General features: G+C 41.3%; 1 protein-coding gene across 1 annotated transcript in view; it reads right to left on the bottom strand.

The window, feature by feature from the left end:
* Positions 1 to 3,770, bottom strand: part of PPM1H (protein phosphatase, Mg2+/Mn2+ dependent, 1H) — a 158,942-nt gene extending 155,172 nt beyond the window's left edge. Inside the window, exon 1 of the mRNA XM_008571003.1 lies at positions 3,537 to 3,770. Within this exon, the coding sequence (XP_008569225.1) occupies positions 3,537 to 3,770 (234 nt within the window). The remainder of the gene's footprint in view (positions 1 to 3,536) is intronic.
* Positions 3,771 to 12,317: the final 8,547 nt, after the last annotated feature.

Below are 12,317 nucleotides of genomic sequence, written 5' to 3'. Positions count from 1 at the left end.
GGGGGGGGGGGGGGGGGGGGGGGGGGGGACTGATTCACGGGGGACAGGGGTGGCGTCTGCCTTACTTGCTTCCCACAGATGTTTTCTTGCCCTAGGCCGTACACTCTCACTACCCTTTCCTAAGCGCTACTTTATTTGAATTTTACCATAAGGGGGATATCTTCTCAATGGGAAAAATCACTGGCCTCTTTTAACCAGTGTATCCAGTATCCTCTGCTAGTAAACTGTTCAAAGTAGAAGCCAAAGACCTACATTAGCCTTCAAGGTCCTGCCAGATAGCTTCACCCCACCCCTATGACCTTTCTGACAACATTTCGTGCAATTCAGGTTTTCTCTATGTCTGCTCTAATCACAGGGGCCTCCTTGCTGATTCCCGAGAACACAGGGCCTCCTACCACTTCAGGGTCTTTGCAATTGCCCAGAAGGTTAAAATGCTCTTCCTCCAAATAGCTGTACTTCAGGTCTTTGCCCAAATGTCACCTTCTCAGCGATGCCGTCTTTACCCATCCCTGGCACCTCACATATTCCTGCTTCCTGTATTCCTCCTGTATGACTGCTTCCCCACTTTGTTTTCCTCCATAGTGTTGATCATCTGGCACACTGTATATTTTAATTGACTCCGTCTATGAATGTAAACACCCTGTGGGTAGGGATCTTTGCCTGTTTAATTCCCTGCTGAATCCCCAGCATCTACTTCCTGGTACCCAGAAAGTGCTCAGTGATTGCTATTCCACACTAGATCATGGTTTTCAAGCTTTTAAAAAGCAGTACAAACAACAACAACAAAGCAGACAACTCAATTAAAAAATGGGCCAAGAACTTGTTTCTCTAAAGAAGACAAGTAAAGGGCCAACAAGTTGCACATGAAAAAAATGCTCAAATCACTGATCCTTAGAGAAATGCAAATCATAACCACAATGAAATAACCACCTCATACCTTAGGATGAATATAATAAAAAAGAGAATAGCAATTGTTGGCAAGGATGTGGAGAAACTGGGACTCTTCTGCATTGCTAGTAGGAATGTAAAATGGTGCAGCCTCTTGGAAAACAGTATGGAGGTTCCTCAAAATATTAAACAGAATTACTATATGATCCAGCAGTTCCAATTCCAGGTATATATCCAAAAGAATGGAAAGCAGAAACTTAAAGAGATATTTGTATACCTATGTTCATAATAGCATCATTCAGAATAGCCAAAAGGTAAAAGCAATTCAAGTTTCCATTAACAGATGCATGGATAAACAAAATGTGGCATATGCATAAGATGGAATATTATTCAGCCTTAAGAAGAAAGGAAGTTCTGACACATGCTACAATGTAGGTGAACCCTGAGAACATCACACTAAGTGAAACAAGCCAGACATGAAAACACAAATATTGTCTGATTCCACTTACATAAAGTACCTAGAGTGGTCAAATTCATAGAGACAGAAAATAGAACAGTGGTTGCCAAGGGATGAGGGGAGAGAAGGGAAGTCAGTGTTTAATGAACATAGAGGTTCAGTTCGGGAATATGAAAAAGTTCTGGAGATGTATGACAGAGATGGTTGCACAAATATACGAACATACTTCATGCCACTGAACTATATACCTAAAAATGGTTAAAACGGTAAATTTTATGTTACATATATTTTATCACAAATTTTAAAAAGCAGCATAGTTCTTGTCTTACACTCTAATAATAAGCCTAATTAATACATAAGTCAGATAGAAGTGAAGCTGTTGCTGCTGAAGCAGGAAACAGAGGGCCAGGGTATGTCCACCGTGCTGGGCACCTTGTTGCTGCTCCTGGAGCACGAACCCCAGAGAGATTCCGAGCCATCACAGAGGAGAGTCACAGCTCCATCCTGAAGTGCTTATGCACCAGTTTCACTGTTTTTAAGGTCAGGAACTTAAAAGTTACCTTTGGCTCCATTTCTAGGAGGAATTTAGCAAAAAGGAAAAAGGCCACCACCAACTGGCCTTAGGCCAAATGTCAACACTGACTTATTTTGATGGAAATCACTTTGTATCCCAGTGGCAGGGGAGAAATATCAGGGAAACAGCAACATTAAGTCACTGGAATGCATTTTCAATTATCATTAATGCCTCACATTTTCTGAGCCCTTTCCTATAATAACTCATCCTCAAAATAATCCTGTCAAGTAGGTATGAAAGAAATTGTGTAATCTCCGATTCACAAGTGAATAAACATACAAAATTCAGTGGGCATTATCCACAGAGAATGACGGAAGTGGGACTGACCTTAGGATATTAACTAACACTTATTAAGGATTTATTAATGAAGACACTGGGTCAACATTTTCCACAAACCACTGGATTTCATACTTCCAACAAGCTGTCTTCTACTATTTGGTGGTTACTACTGTTATTACTCCTTTTTATAGAAGAGAAAACTGATGTTCAAACAATAAATAACTACCCCCGAAATAAATAGCTAATAAGTGGTAGATGTACTAAGCCATCTTACTCCAGAGCCTGTGCACTTAGCTACCATCACTCTATAGTGTCCATCTGGGTCCTCAAGTCTGGCTCCTTGGGAGAGGCCCAACAATGCTTCTTTCAGCCTTGAAAACAAGCACAAGATGAGTTCCCAAAGGTCAATGTGTTTTCTAACTCTAAACGGAACCAGGACTAACAAAATAAATCATTCCCTGAGTGTAACGAGACACTATTTCTTAGACTAAGAGATTGCTAGATCTTTTAAAATACTATAAAATTTTTATACAAAAATATCCTCAAGCTTATTAGAATAAATAGTCACATTTGGATCATCCCATTCAATATCTCCTGATTTTCTCAGTAAACACCTCTCCATAGAAATAATCTGCTAATAGAGTGCCAGTTATTCCCTGTCCTTTTCCAAGGGTTTCTTCAGAACTCTCTGAGGATATGTCCACTTTATTCTCCAGAAACTGGAGAGAGGAGAAATGCTTTGTGGTTGGTCAATAGTGTATTGAGTTTGCAGGGCCACCCCAGGGGCTGCAAGGGCTTTGCGCCAATTGAAACAAATATTAATTTGGAAGCACTCCTGGTACTGACTCCAAATGGACAACCACAAAGGACAGGCAAGGGGAAGAAAGGCACAAAGTCACAGCAGGGCTCGAAGCCAATAGCTGGAGTTATTTCCACTCTTTATGAGGGGGTTCCAGACCATTTCCTTCACAAAGACCTAGAAGTGGCTTCTTTGAACCCACTAAACATGAGATATATATATATATATATATCATGATAGATGTATATATATGTGTGTATATATACACACACACATGTATAAATTCTAATAACAAAATCTATATATAATGTATGTGTTTTATTTACTTCAGGTGCTACATACATCAACACCAGCTCTTCATACATGCATCATCTTTGGCTTGTGTGACACCTGATTATAGGTCCACCACCCCACAAACTATAGGTACATTGCTTTTCTCACTTCCATTCCAGACCTGGTCTAACCTGTAACATTTTCCAGTGGAGAGAAGTATGTGCCATTCCTCTCACCTGAAAGCCCAGGATAACGAGGGGTCTTACCGAGTTCTCCTTTAGCTGCAGCCCTTCCCCATTGGGAAGGGAGGACCGTCTCTTGGATGAGTTCCTATTTGGGGTTGAGGTAATGGCCCCTGCTTTCTTCTTCACGGTAAGCACCTCACAGCTGGCTTGGTCTTCATTGTGTGTGCTCTTCCCAGCATTGATAACCCTGGGGAAGAAGCCAGAAAGGCTGGTCAGGCAGAGGGATTTCCAGAAAGCTGAGGGCTTATTTCCCATCTCAAAGGTCAGCCAAGGCAGTCTCCACAATGGACGCAAAACTAAAGCCCTACTTAATGCAAAGGACCTTATGGTCTTAGAATTTTATGTTCCTGAATAAATGGACTTGTTAAAAATGGAATTATATTAACACCCATTAAAACATTTACTAAAGAAGTTGTTTTGAGCTCAGTCCACCTTCACAGATATCCGATAGATATGATCAATTCCATTGATTCGTTCTAGTCAAAACCCATGAGGCAAGTCACTCTTTCACGTTAGTCTGGAACCTGAACTTTTTGGCAATTACAATGAAAACAGATAGGCTGGCACAGGGAATTCTGTTTTGTTTCTGTTTTAAGTGATGAAGAGCAAAACCACCATCAGTCTCATCAATGTCCATGGCAGTAGTTTATAACACACTGTAAAATACAAGGGAACGGAGAACTGTATTTCGCTACTGCCATGCCCATTTTTACTTGCCATGCCCATTTTTACAATAAGGAAGTGAAAGGATCAAAGGTTTATTCTTTTAAAAATATTTTTAACCCTTTATCTTTTCTCCTGTAGAATAACATTCATCACACTGTCCCATCACAAGAGGCTATAGGTACTATGATACGGTCACCAAGTCACATAATGATGATATCGCAGCATGTTGACATTGCTTTAGTCTAATTACTAAACATTTTAAGCATAGAAATGCTTCAGAAAACATGGTACATCACTACCTTTTTCTGTATCCAGTGACTGCACCCTGAACTCTTGGCTTTCACCATTTTCTTATTAAGTAATCAAGCAGCAGCTAAAATAGATTTCTCTCCTTGATTTGCCATTGTCTGTGTTTTCTTCCCGAAGATTCAACAGTGTCACAGTAGCTGACAGAGTGAGTGTAGAGTATATAGAATTCAGTGGCAAGGAAAGAAAAGGCGTTTTTATTATTTATTTATTTTTAAAAGGTTAGCTAAATGGAAATTCACTCTGTCTGGTGGGTACACTGCTCTATTAATCTGGTTGCACCCCTCCTAACAATTAAGTAAAAGAATATCATTTTCAAATGACTTTTTCTTCTTTTTAATTCTGCAATAATTATGGAGTCAGAGTAAGTTGCAAAAATAGTACAGAGTCTCATGTACCCTTCACATAACTTCTCACAGTGGTGACATATAACTATAGTACAATATCAAATCCAATAAATCAGCACTGTTACAGTACTGTCACCCAGACTACAGACCTTACTCAGATTTCACCAGTTTTTAGGCCAAATAGCATATAGTACTGAAAATTGTACACCAACATATACACACCACAACCAAATAGGAAAGGAAAGCAAATTGAGATTTGGGTGCAGCAAGATCTAAAGGGAGTGTATTTCAAGTAATCGCCTGCCAAACCCTGGGATTCTATGTAAGTGTTTAGATGCTTTAACATTTTCTTTAAATTTATAAGCAATTTTTAAAAATGCAATAATTTATAAGTTCATTCTTATCTGTGCATGTAAACAAATACATTCTAATCTACATATTTGGGGCAGCTTTGGCATAACAAATCATCCATCTTTTTTCTATAATTGACCAGTATCATTAGATTGGAAAGAAAACTGTTAAAAAATTACTATTTATATTTATCTGCATATTCTAAGGAAAAGGCCATACCAGTCATCTATCATCTCTTCTATATCAAATTTCTGTGCTAATCAAAATTGCTTCATTTGTTATTAGGTTTATTATAAATTTCAACTTAAGCATATTTTCATAAATAAAAGCCTACTTTTACTCACTTCACATATTAAAGTTCCTTTTGTAACATTTTTTAAAGGTAGATTGTGGCTTACAGACTTTGAAAATCATTGTTCCAGAGGCCTGTGTCTGTGAGATCCAGTTGGCCTCTGGTGCTTACCACTCACTCTTGGGGCTGAGGGGTGGAGAGAGGGAGGCTTCAATGTCTATTTTCCTGCTCCAGCTTCGCCTGCTCTCCTCCGAGAGAATTTTCATAGGGCTTGAGAGTAAAATATAATTCTTGAGGATAAGACAATGATTAACGCTACTGCACTTACTGCCCGAGCTAAGGAACTTTCCCCAAGTTTTGCAACCAGGATGTGGCATGGCTGGGATTCAGAGGTCTACCTTGACTCCCAACCTAACCTCTTCCTATCACACCAGGGGTCAGCAGCCTGCAGCAGGCCACGCTGGACTGTGGAGGGATGCAGAGACTACACAGATTAGGCAAGGTCTGGTCCAGGCTAGAGAGAAAGGGGAATTCCCTCCCTGCTTCTCTGGCCATTGGAAGAGTCCAGGAAAGGGTCCAGGGAAGGGGGTGGATGGGTGGCTCAGTTCTGCCTGTCCTTAGAGAAGCTCATGCTTAATCCAAGCCACGTCACTGGGGGGGCTGCAGCTAAAGCTTCTAACATAGGACATTCATTTGTCTCAAACATCCCTTTCATGTCTATCCTCAGAGAAACCAACCAGGCAGAGGAAGAAGGTTCAAAATACCACCTGCCTCTTCTCCGTTCGGGGTGGATTTTTACTGGGTGGTGATATTATACCATCAGGGTCTCCCAAATGAGCACATTCCCTCGGGAAAGCTGACATGGAGGTTCGGCTGGGAAAAACAATTCCTGACCACTATCCCCTCGATACTGTCCTCTGTACAAGATGCTAGCTGCTGTTGTCAGAACTTAGCATTACTCTGACCACTGTCACCTGACCTAACTTTGTGCTGTAGTCAGGTTTTTGTTGTTTTTTCCTTATTTTGTTTTGATTTTTGAACAAAGCATCACTGACTCCCAAGGCTGACTCATCTGCCACTGCTGTTTTCCAGCAGTCAAGAAAGCTACTATAATTACATAAATCACAAATCACTGTCCCCTGAAAATTCTTCGTCTCCTGTCTCTTTCTGTGGATAATATACTCTAGAGTTGACCTAACTTCAGCAAGCGGTCCTAGAAATCTTATTTTAAGCATGAGAAACCCAGGGCCTTGGAAGACAGTGACTCCCGCAAGGTCACGCAGCTAAATACGGCAGAGCTGTGAACACACTTCAGAGTTCTGAGCTCTTTCTGCTCCGGCTCTCAGGTTTTTTTATTTTCCTTTTGTGTGTCTATTCTTGTCAGCACTTGGTATAGAGGTCTGTACTGCAATGACTCAGCAAAGCCAGACAACTGTGAAAGAACAATTACTGGTGACCTTTGCCATTTCATGTTAAATACAGCTTGTGAATAACACTACTGAAATATCAAAAAATCAGAAATGTCAACCTAGTGAGAAGAGAGCAGTCCCAACCCTGTAAGTCTATTTGGGCAGGCATCTGATTACTATCCAGCTGATAATTAATTTAAATATTAATTAAATATCAATTATTTGAAGTCATTGTCTTTTTTTAAAGTTTATTAAATTTTTTTTTTACATTCTATGACATTGTTGCAGAGCAGTTGAGGGGAGGGGGAACAGAGAAGGAAATAGGGTGGAAGCAGGAGGGTGGAAGCAGGAGGGAGGAGGAGCAGGGTTGAGGCCTACAGCACCTCCCTCATTTCTGCAGGGGAGACTAGGGGGCTTCCAGCAGAGGTTTGGTCATTGTTGGGCTCAGTGCAGATGTCAGAGTGTGGCTGAAGCCCTCACCTCCCCCCCCCCCTCTGCCCACCCCAGCACAGGAGCCCAGGGCACTTCCTGGAGTGGCTTGGTGGTCATCACTGGGCTGGTTGTGGGTGCTGGGGGGCATGGCTGAGGCCCCCAGCCCTCCCCCTCTCTGGCTTGGGGGCCCAGGGGGCTTCTGATCCTTCTAGGTGTTATAGGTGTTCCTTGGTGATATGAGACCTTTACTAGTTAATATCAAACTTTTTATCTGGTTGTGGGTATTTTGTTTTTTCTTCCAGTTCTGTGCTGGATTATTTGCTGTTTCCACCACCTAAACTCTGCACTGGAACTAATTTGTTGTCTTTTGCTTACTTCTAAAATGGGGGAACTTCCTGTGGGGACCAGTACTTGAGCTCTGTATTTGAGCTAAATTGTTGCTTTGCTGTTGATTCCCTGGGGAAGGCTTTACTGGTTGACTTTATAGGTACTTCCAGGTCTCATTTGATCTGGTACACCTGGGTTGTATAGACACTCTGGTCTGGGCCGAGTCTTTTCAGAAACTGCACTCCCTGCAGTTCTATATTCCTGACCAGTCTCTACTGAGTGGTCCTGTGCTGGTTGGGGGGCAGATCAGCTGTCCTTGCTGTGCCCCAGTGTTTTCCTGGTGGGCCTGTCTCTCCTACTGCCCACTCCAAACACTTCCCATAGGACAGGCCATGCGCTGGTCCCTTGCAATGACTCACCAGCCTCTGAGTGGCTCCTTTTTTTCAGTTATTGTGGCTCCTCACTTCTATGTGGGTCCACACGAACCCTGTCAGTGGTCCTGCTGGCCTGAGGGCCACCAAGGCCCTCTTCTCCCCTGCTGCCTCCAAACAACTCCATCCAAATGGCATAGCTGTAGCTTTTGCCAGTTCCTGCTCCTAGAGCTCACCAGCTCCAGCCTGGAAGCGGCTGGGGCTTGAAACAGTTGGAGCTGTTCTTTCTTTCTCTCATGGTGGCTTCTCCTGCCTTCATGCACTCCATAGGTCTCTCCTCCTTTTCCCCTGAGCTCTAGCAGCCCCGGCTTGGCTGTCGTTGCTTTCTAATAGTTGTAAATTTGTTGATTTGTGGGAGAGAGTGATGCTGGGGACCATCTATTCCACCATCTTGACCAGAAGCCTCACTGCCTCTTTTTATAAAAAGCACAACTCTTATCCCATATTTTATATTATTTCAAATGCTATACTCCACACAGCTTTAGTACAATGATCTGATTTTTAATTTACTTTGGCTTTAACAAATTTGACCACTATCAATTAAAACATTTTATTTTGCTCATTTAAGGCAAATGCTTTGTTTACTAAACGTAAATGAAACCTTTAACTCTTGTTAAAAGGTAAATTGAGAAAAACTTTGTTTCCCAAGCTGAGGAGCAGTACACTAACAGATTCAACAATTTCCTAAACTGTAAGCAGTTGTGTCAATAGCTACACTTCCTTATTGTCTTATGCTCCAGCAAAAGTCAGCACTACCTTGAGATCAACGGGAAACTTTACATTCTTTGTCTCAACAATACCTATCTGTGATGATTATTGTGAAGACTTAAAAACAAAATGCTGGTGGACCAGGAATCATTATAACTTTGGTGATATTACTTTCTAATTTCCACAAAGAGGGAAAACATTTTCCTTGAAATTATTAAACTTGAGGTAATAAATTGTGATGGTTAAGAACATGAGCTATCTCTTTAGAACACAGCACATAGCACTTGCTCAACAAATGTTTGTTTAATGAATGTATCAGACAGAAATCTACCACTACTCTGCTACTTTCTTGATGTGAAGGATAGTATCTTACATTTGTTGAGAAACTATTTATGTACCAGAGACTGTTGTTAGCATTTTACATGTAGCAATTAACTCATTTCATCCTCTTGTCAACTCTAGGAGGTGGATTCCACTGTTAACCCCTTTTTAAAGATAAGCCACAGTTAGTGAGTGGCAGAGTAGTTTAGGAAAGTTGCTTAACTTTTGCAAATCTCAGTTCCTTAGCTGTAGTTCACAGACTAAATTCTATGAATTACCAAGATGTATGTGTTGGGGAGGAGGATTTTAGTCATCTGAATTAAAGAACTGGGTAATTTTCAAGTTAGGATTAAAATTCCAATAGAAAAAACATTAGATGATGAAGGGGAAGGATAGCTTCAATACAGAAAGTTCAGACCCAGTTCTTGCAACTCTTAGAAGAACATGACACATCTGCCCTGGCAAAGACACGTGGCCAAGTGAAATTCATTTATGTATTGCTTTAACTTACCAACCTACCTTCAATCGAACCAAAACACCTAGGTTTTCCACCCCTTGTAAAAATAGGTAAACACAGAACTTGAAGGACTTGGAAGTCAAAAATCCTAGATATGTATCAGATACAGCTTGAAGTTATGACCTAAATACCAGGCATGAACATGACTGTGAGATCACAGCAATAGCAGAATCTACTTAAAGAGAGCAAGCTATTGGTTGTGCTATCATCATCCACTTGGAAAACTTGTCTTCCTTTTCCTGTTTGTGAATTTTTTTGTAATCAACTCCACCTGAATTTCAAAAGAAAAGTCGTACATTTAATTGCAACTGTTAAACTATCAGGTTATCTGCCTCTCACAAACTTGACTCCAAGGACACTCATCTGATGATATGACACCTAGAACGGATCCCTTTTGCTAAATACAGACAAAGTAAGAGTCTCAAATATTCTCAAGTAGTGAGCCCTTGTCACAAAGGCCACTGGCCCAGAAAACCAACAATTTTCAAAGGATTTACAAAAGACAATCAACAAAGGTCAGTCATGGATGACATTTTTTGGAGGATTTCCATGTGCCATGTACTGTGCTAAAATACTTGACAGGTGTCAAGTCCTTTAACACCAACACCCTACCCACCACGAGGTACTAAGCATAGTGCAGAAGGCAGGATCAGGGACAACGGCCAGACTAGTTCAAACTTGGTCTCTGCTAATTACTAGCTCTAGCTGTGTGTTCTTGGGCGAGTTACATTCTCCCCCTAAAATAGGGATGATACAAGTCACATCCCATCATAGAAGAGTTGTAAGAATTAAATGCTGTAGCATGAAAAGTGTATACCAGTGCCTGGCACATAGTGAGCACTCAATACATGTTATTCAATAATAATATATCAAATACAAGGCTACTTGCCTCTTCTGTTAGGCCCTGGGAACTGCATCCAGCTGTGCAAGGTAGAGGAGAATCTCCTCCCCCCTCCCCTTTCCATCAGCATCCCTCTGCCTGCCTTTAGGACACAGGCATCCAGAGCCTTCAAGTGGCACAGTACAACACTTCCCACAAGAGGAATCTTGGGCAAGGCCACTCACTCCTCTGAGCCCTCTTCTCAGGACACATATGTGGCAGGGCTCTGAACAAAAGGAAGCACCTATGTGGTTACAACTGTGCTGCCTCCAAATCCCCATCCAGATCTGCCCACCTACACCAGCTCTGGGCCCCCAGGACCACAGAAAAAGATCAAATAAAGAATTTTGTGTGTGTGTGTGTGTGGATTTTGTTATGTAGCTTTGTTTTTAAAGAATATAAAGGCATGAACAGTTCAGGCTAAAAAGTTTAGAATAAGGGTTAATACTGCTCAGCAGGCAGTAATTACACTTCCTTAATCACATTAAGGAAGAAGTATTTCATAAGGGCCATCAGGTGAAGTGTTATGTTGCTGATTCATATATAATCAAGAAGTAAACAGCAAAATGCTGTAGGGATGAAATGAGTAATTTATGGGAGACTGAATATAGGTATCAATTATGAAAATTCTCTTTTCTAGGTAACCTCTTAGGCAATGTTTTGTGTGGTTCTCTGAAGTGGTTACTGACCACCCAGAGAGGCTGGAACATAAGGACAACTTAATTCCTAGCTCCAAGGAAGATAATAACCTCTCATTCTTGGGGTACTAGAAAGCCACAGCTCTAACCAGAAATCTAAGCCTTTGATAACAGCCATTGGCAAAACCAACTGGATGGCCAGCCGGAACATTCATCAAGAATAACAGCTTCTCCCAGAAGGTTTCAGCCACCTCCAGGTAGGAAGGGAACAAGCCGAGTTGGTCAGCAGTCACGTGACCAGGGAGGAGACCACATTTTGGAAGGTGACTAAGCACCATCTTGTGGAGGAAGCGGCACAGTGAAGGCTGAACAAACAGGCCAGGGAAAGGGCCTCTTGTCATACAACCTTCTGGCTCCCAGGCCCTGTCTGTGGCTAATGAAGGGATGTAACCAATTAGGGGTTGCAAACTGGGTCTCAAGGGCCACATCCAGCCCACAGACAGGTTGGTATTTAAAAATGTTTGCCCAGAAAGTGTTTGGTTAAAGGCGGATTAGTTGCCAATATTTAAAAATGGTTATATTTACTTTAAAGCTTAATTATCCCATTTCTTTTGAAAACGAATACATCTGGCTACACACCTGTCACATTCTTGTGTTACAACAATCAGTTGTACCTGAGAGGAGGTTGCCACACGAGACAGGACACATCCTTGATAGTTCACCCCAGACCTCACTCCATCCACTTCTACCATTTAAGTGGCCAAGCTGGCCCCTGGACATTTGAATCTGCAACCTGCAATTAGATCTCTGCAACTTTATGAGTAAATCCAGAAAATAATTATATCATACTAAACATTGATCGACATCATTACTTTAAAAATATTTACTGGGCTGGCCGGTTAGCTCAGTTGGTAGAGTATGGTACTGATAACACCAATGTCAAGGATTCAGATCCCTGTACTGGCCAGCACCAATATCCCCCTGCCCCCCCCCAAATATATATATATATATATATATATATATATATATATATATATGTATATGTATGTACATATACATATATGTGTGTGTGTGTGTGTATATACTGTGTAACCAAGTAGAAATAAGTCAAGAAGACTAGAAGAGGACATGGTTTCCACTCTCAAGGAGCTCACAGTAATCTATGGTAGGAAGACCT

The sequence above is a fragment of the Galeopterus variegatus genome, unplaced genomic scaffold (genome assembly GCF_000696425.1).
Source record: "Galeopterus variegatus unplaced genomic scaffold, G_variegatus-3.0.2 Scaffold653, whole genome shotgun sequence".
In the NCBI taxonomy this organism is placed as follows: domain Eukaryota; kingdom Metazoa; phylum Chordata; class Mammalia; order Dermoptera; family Cynocephalidae; genus Galeopterus; species Galeopterus variegatus.
Note: the sequence above shows the minus strand (reverse complement) of the source record. Positions and strands in the feature narration are given on the sequence as shown.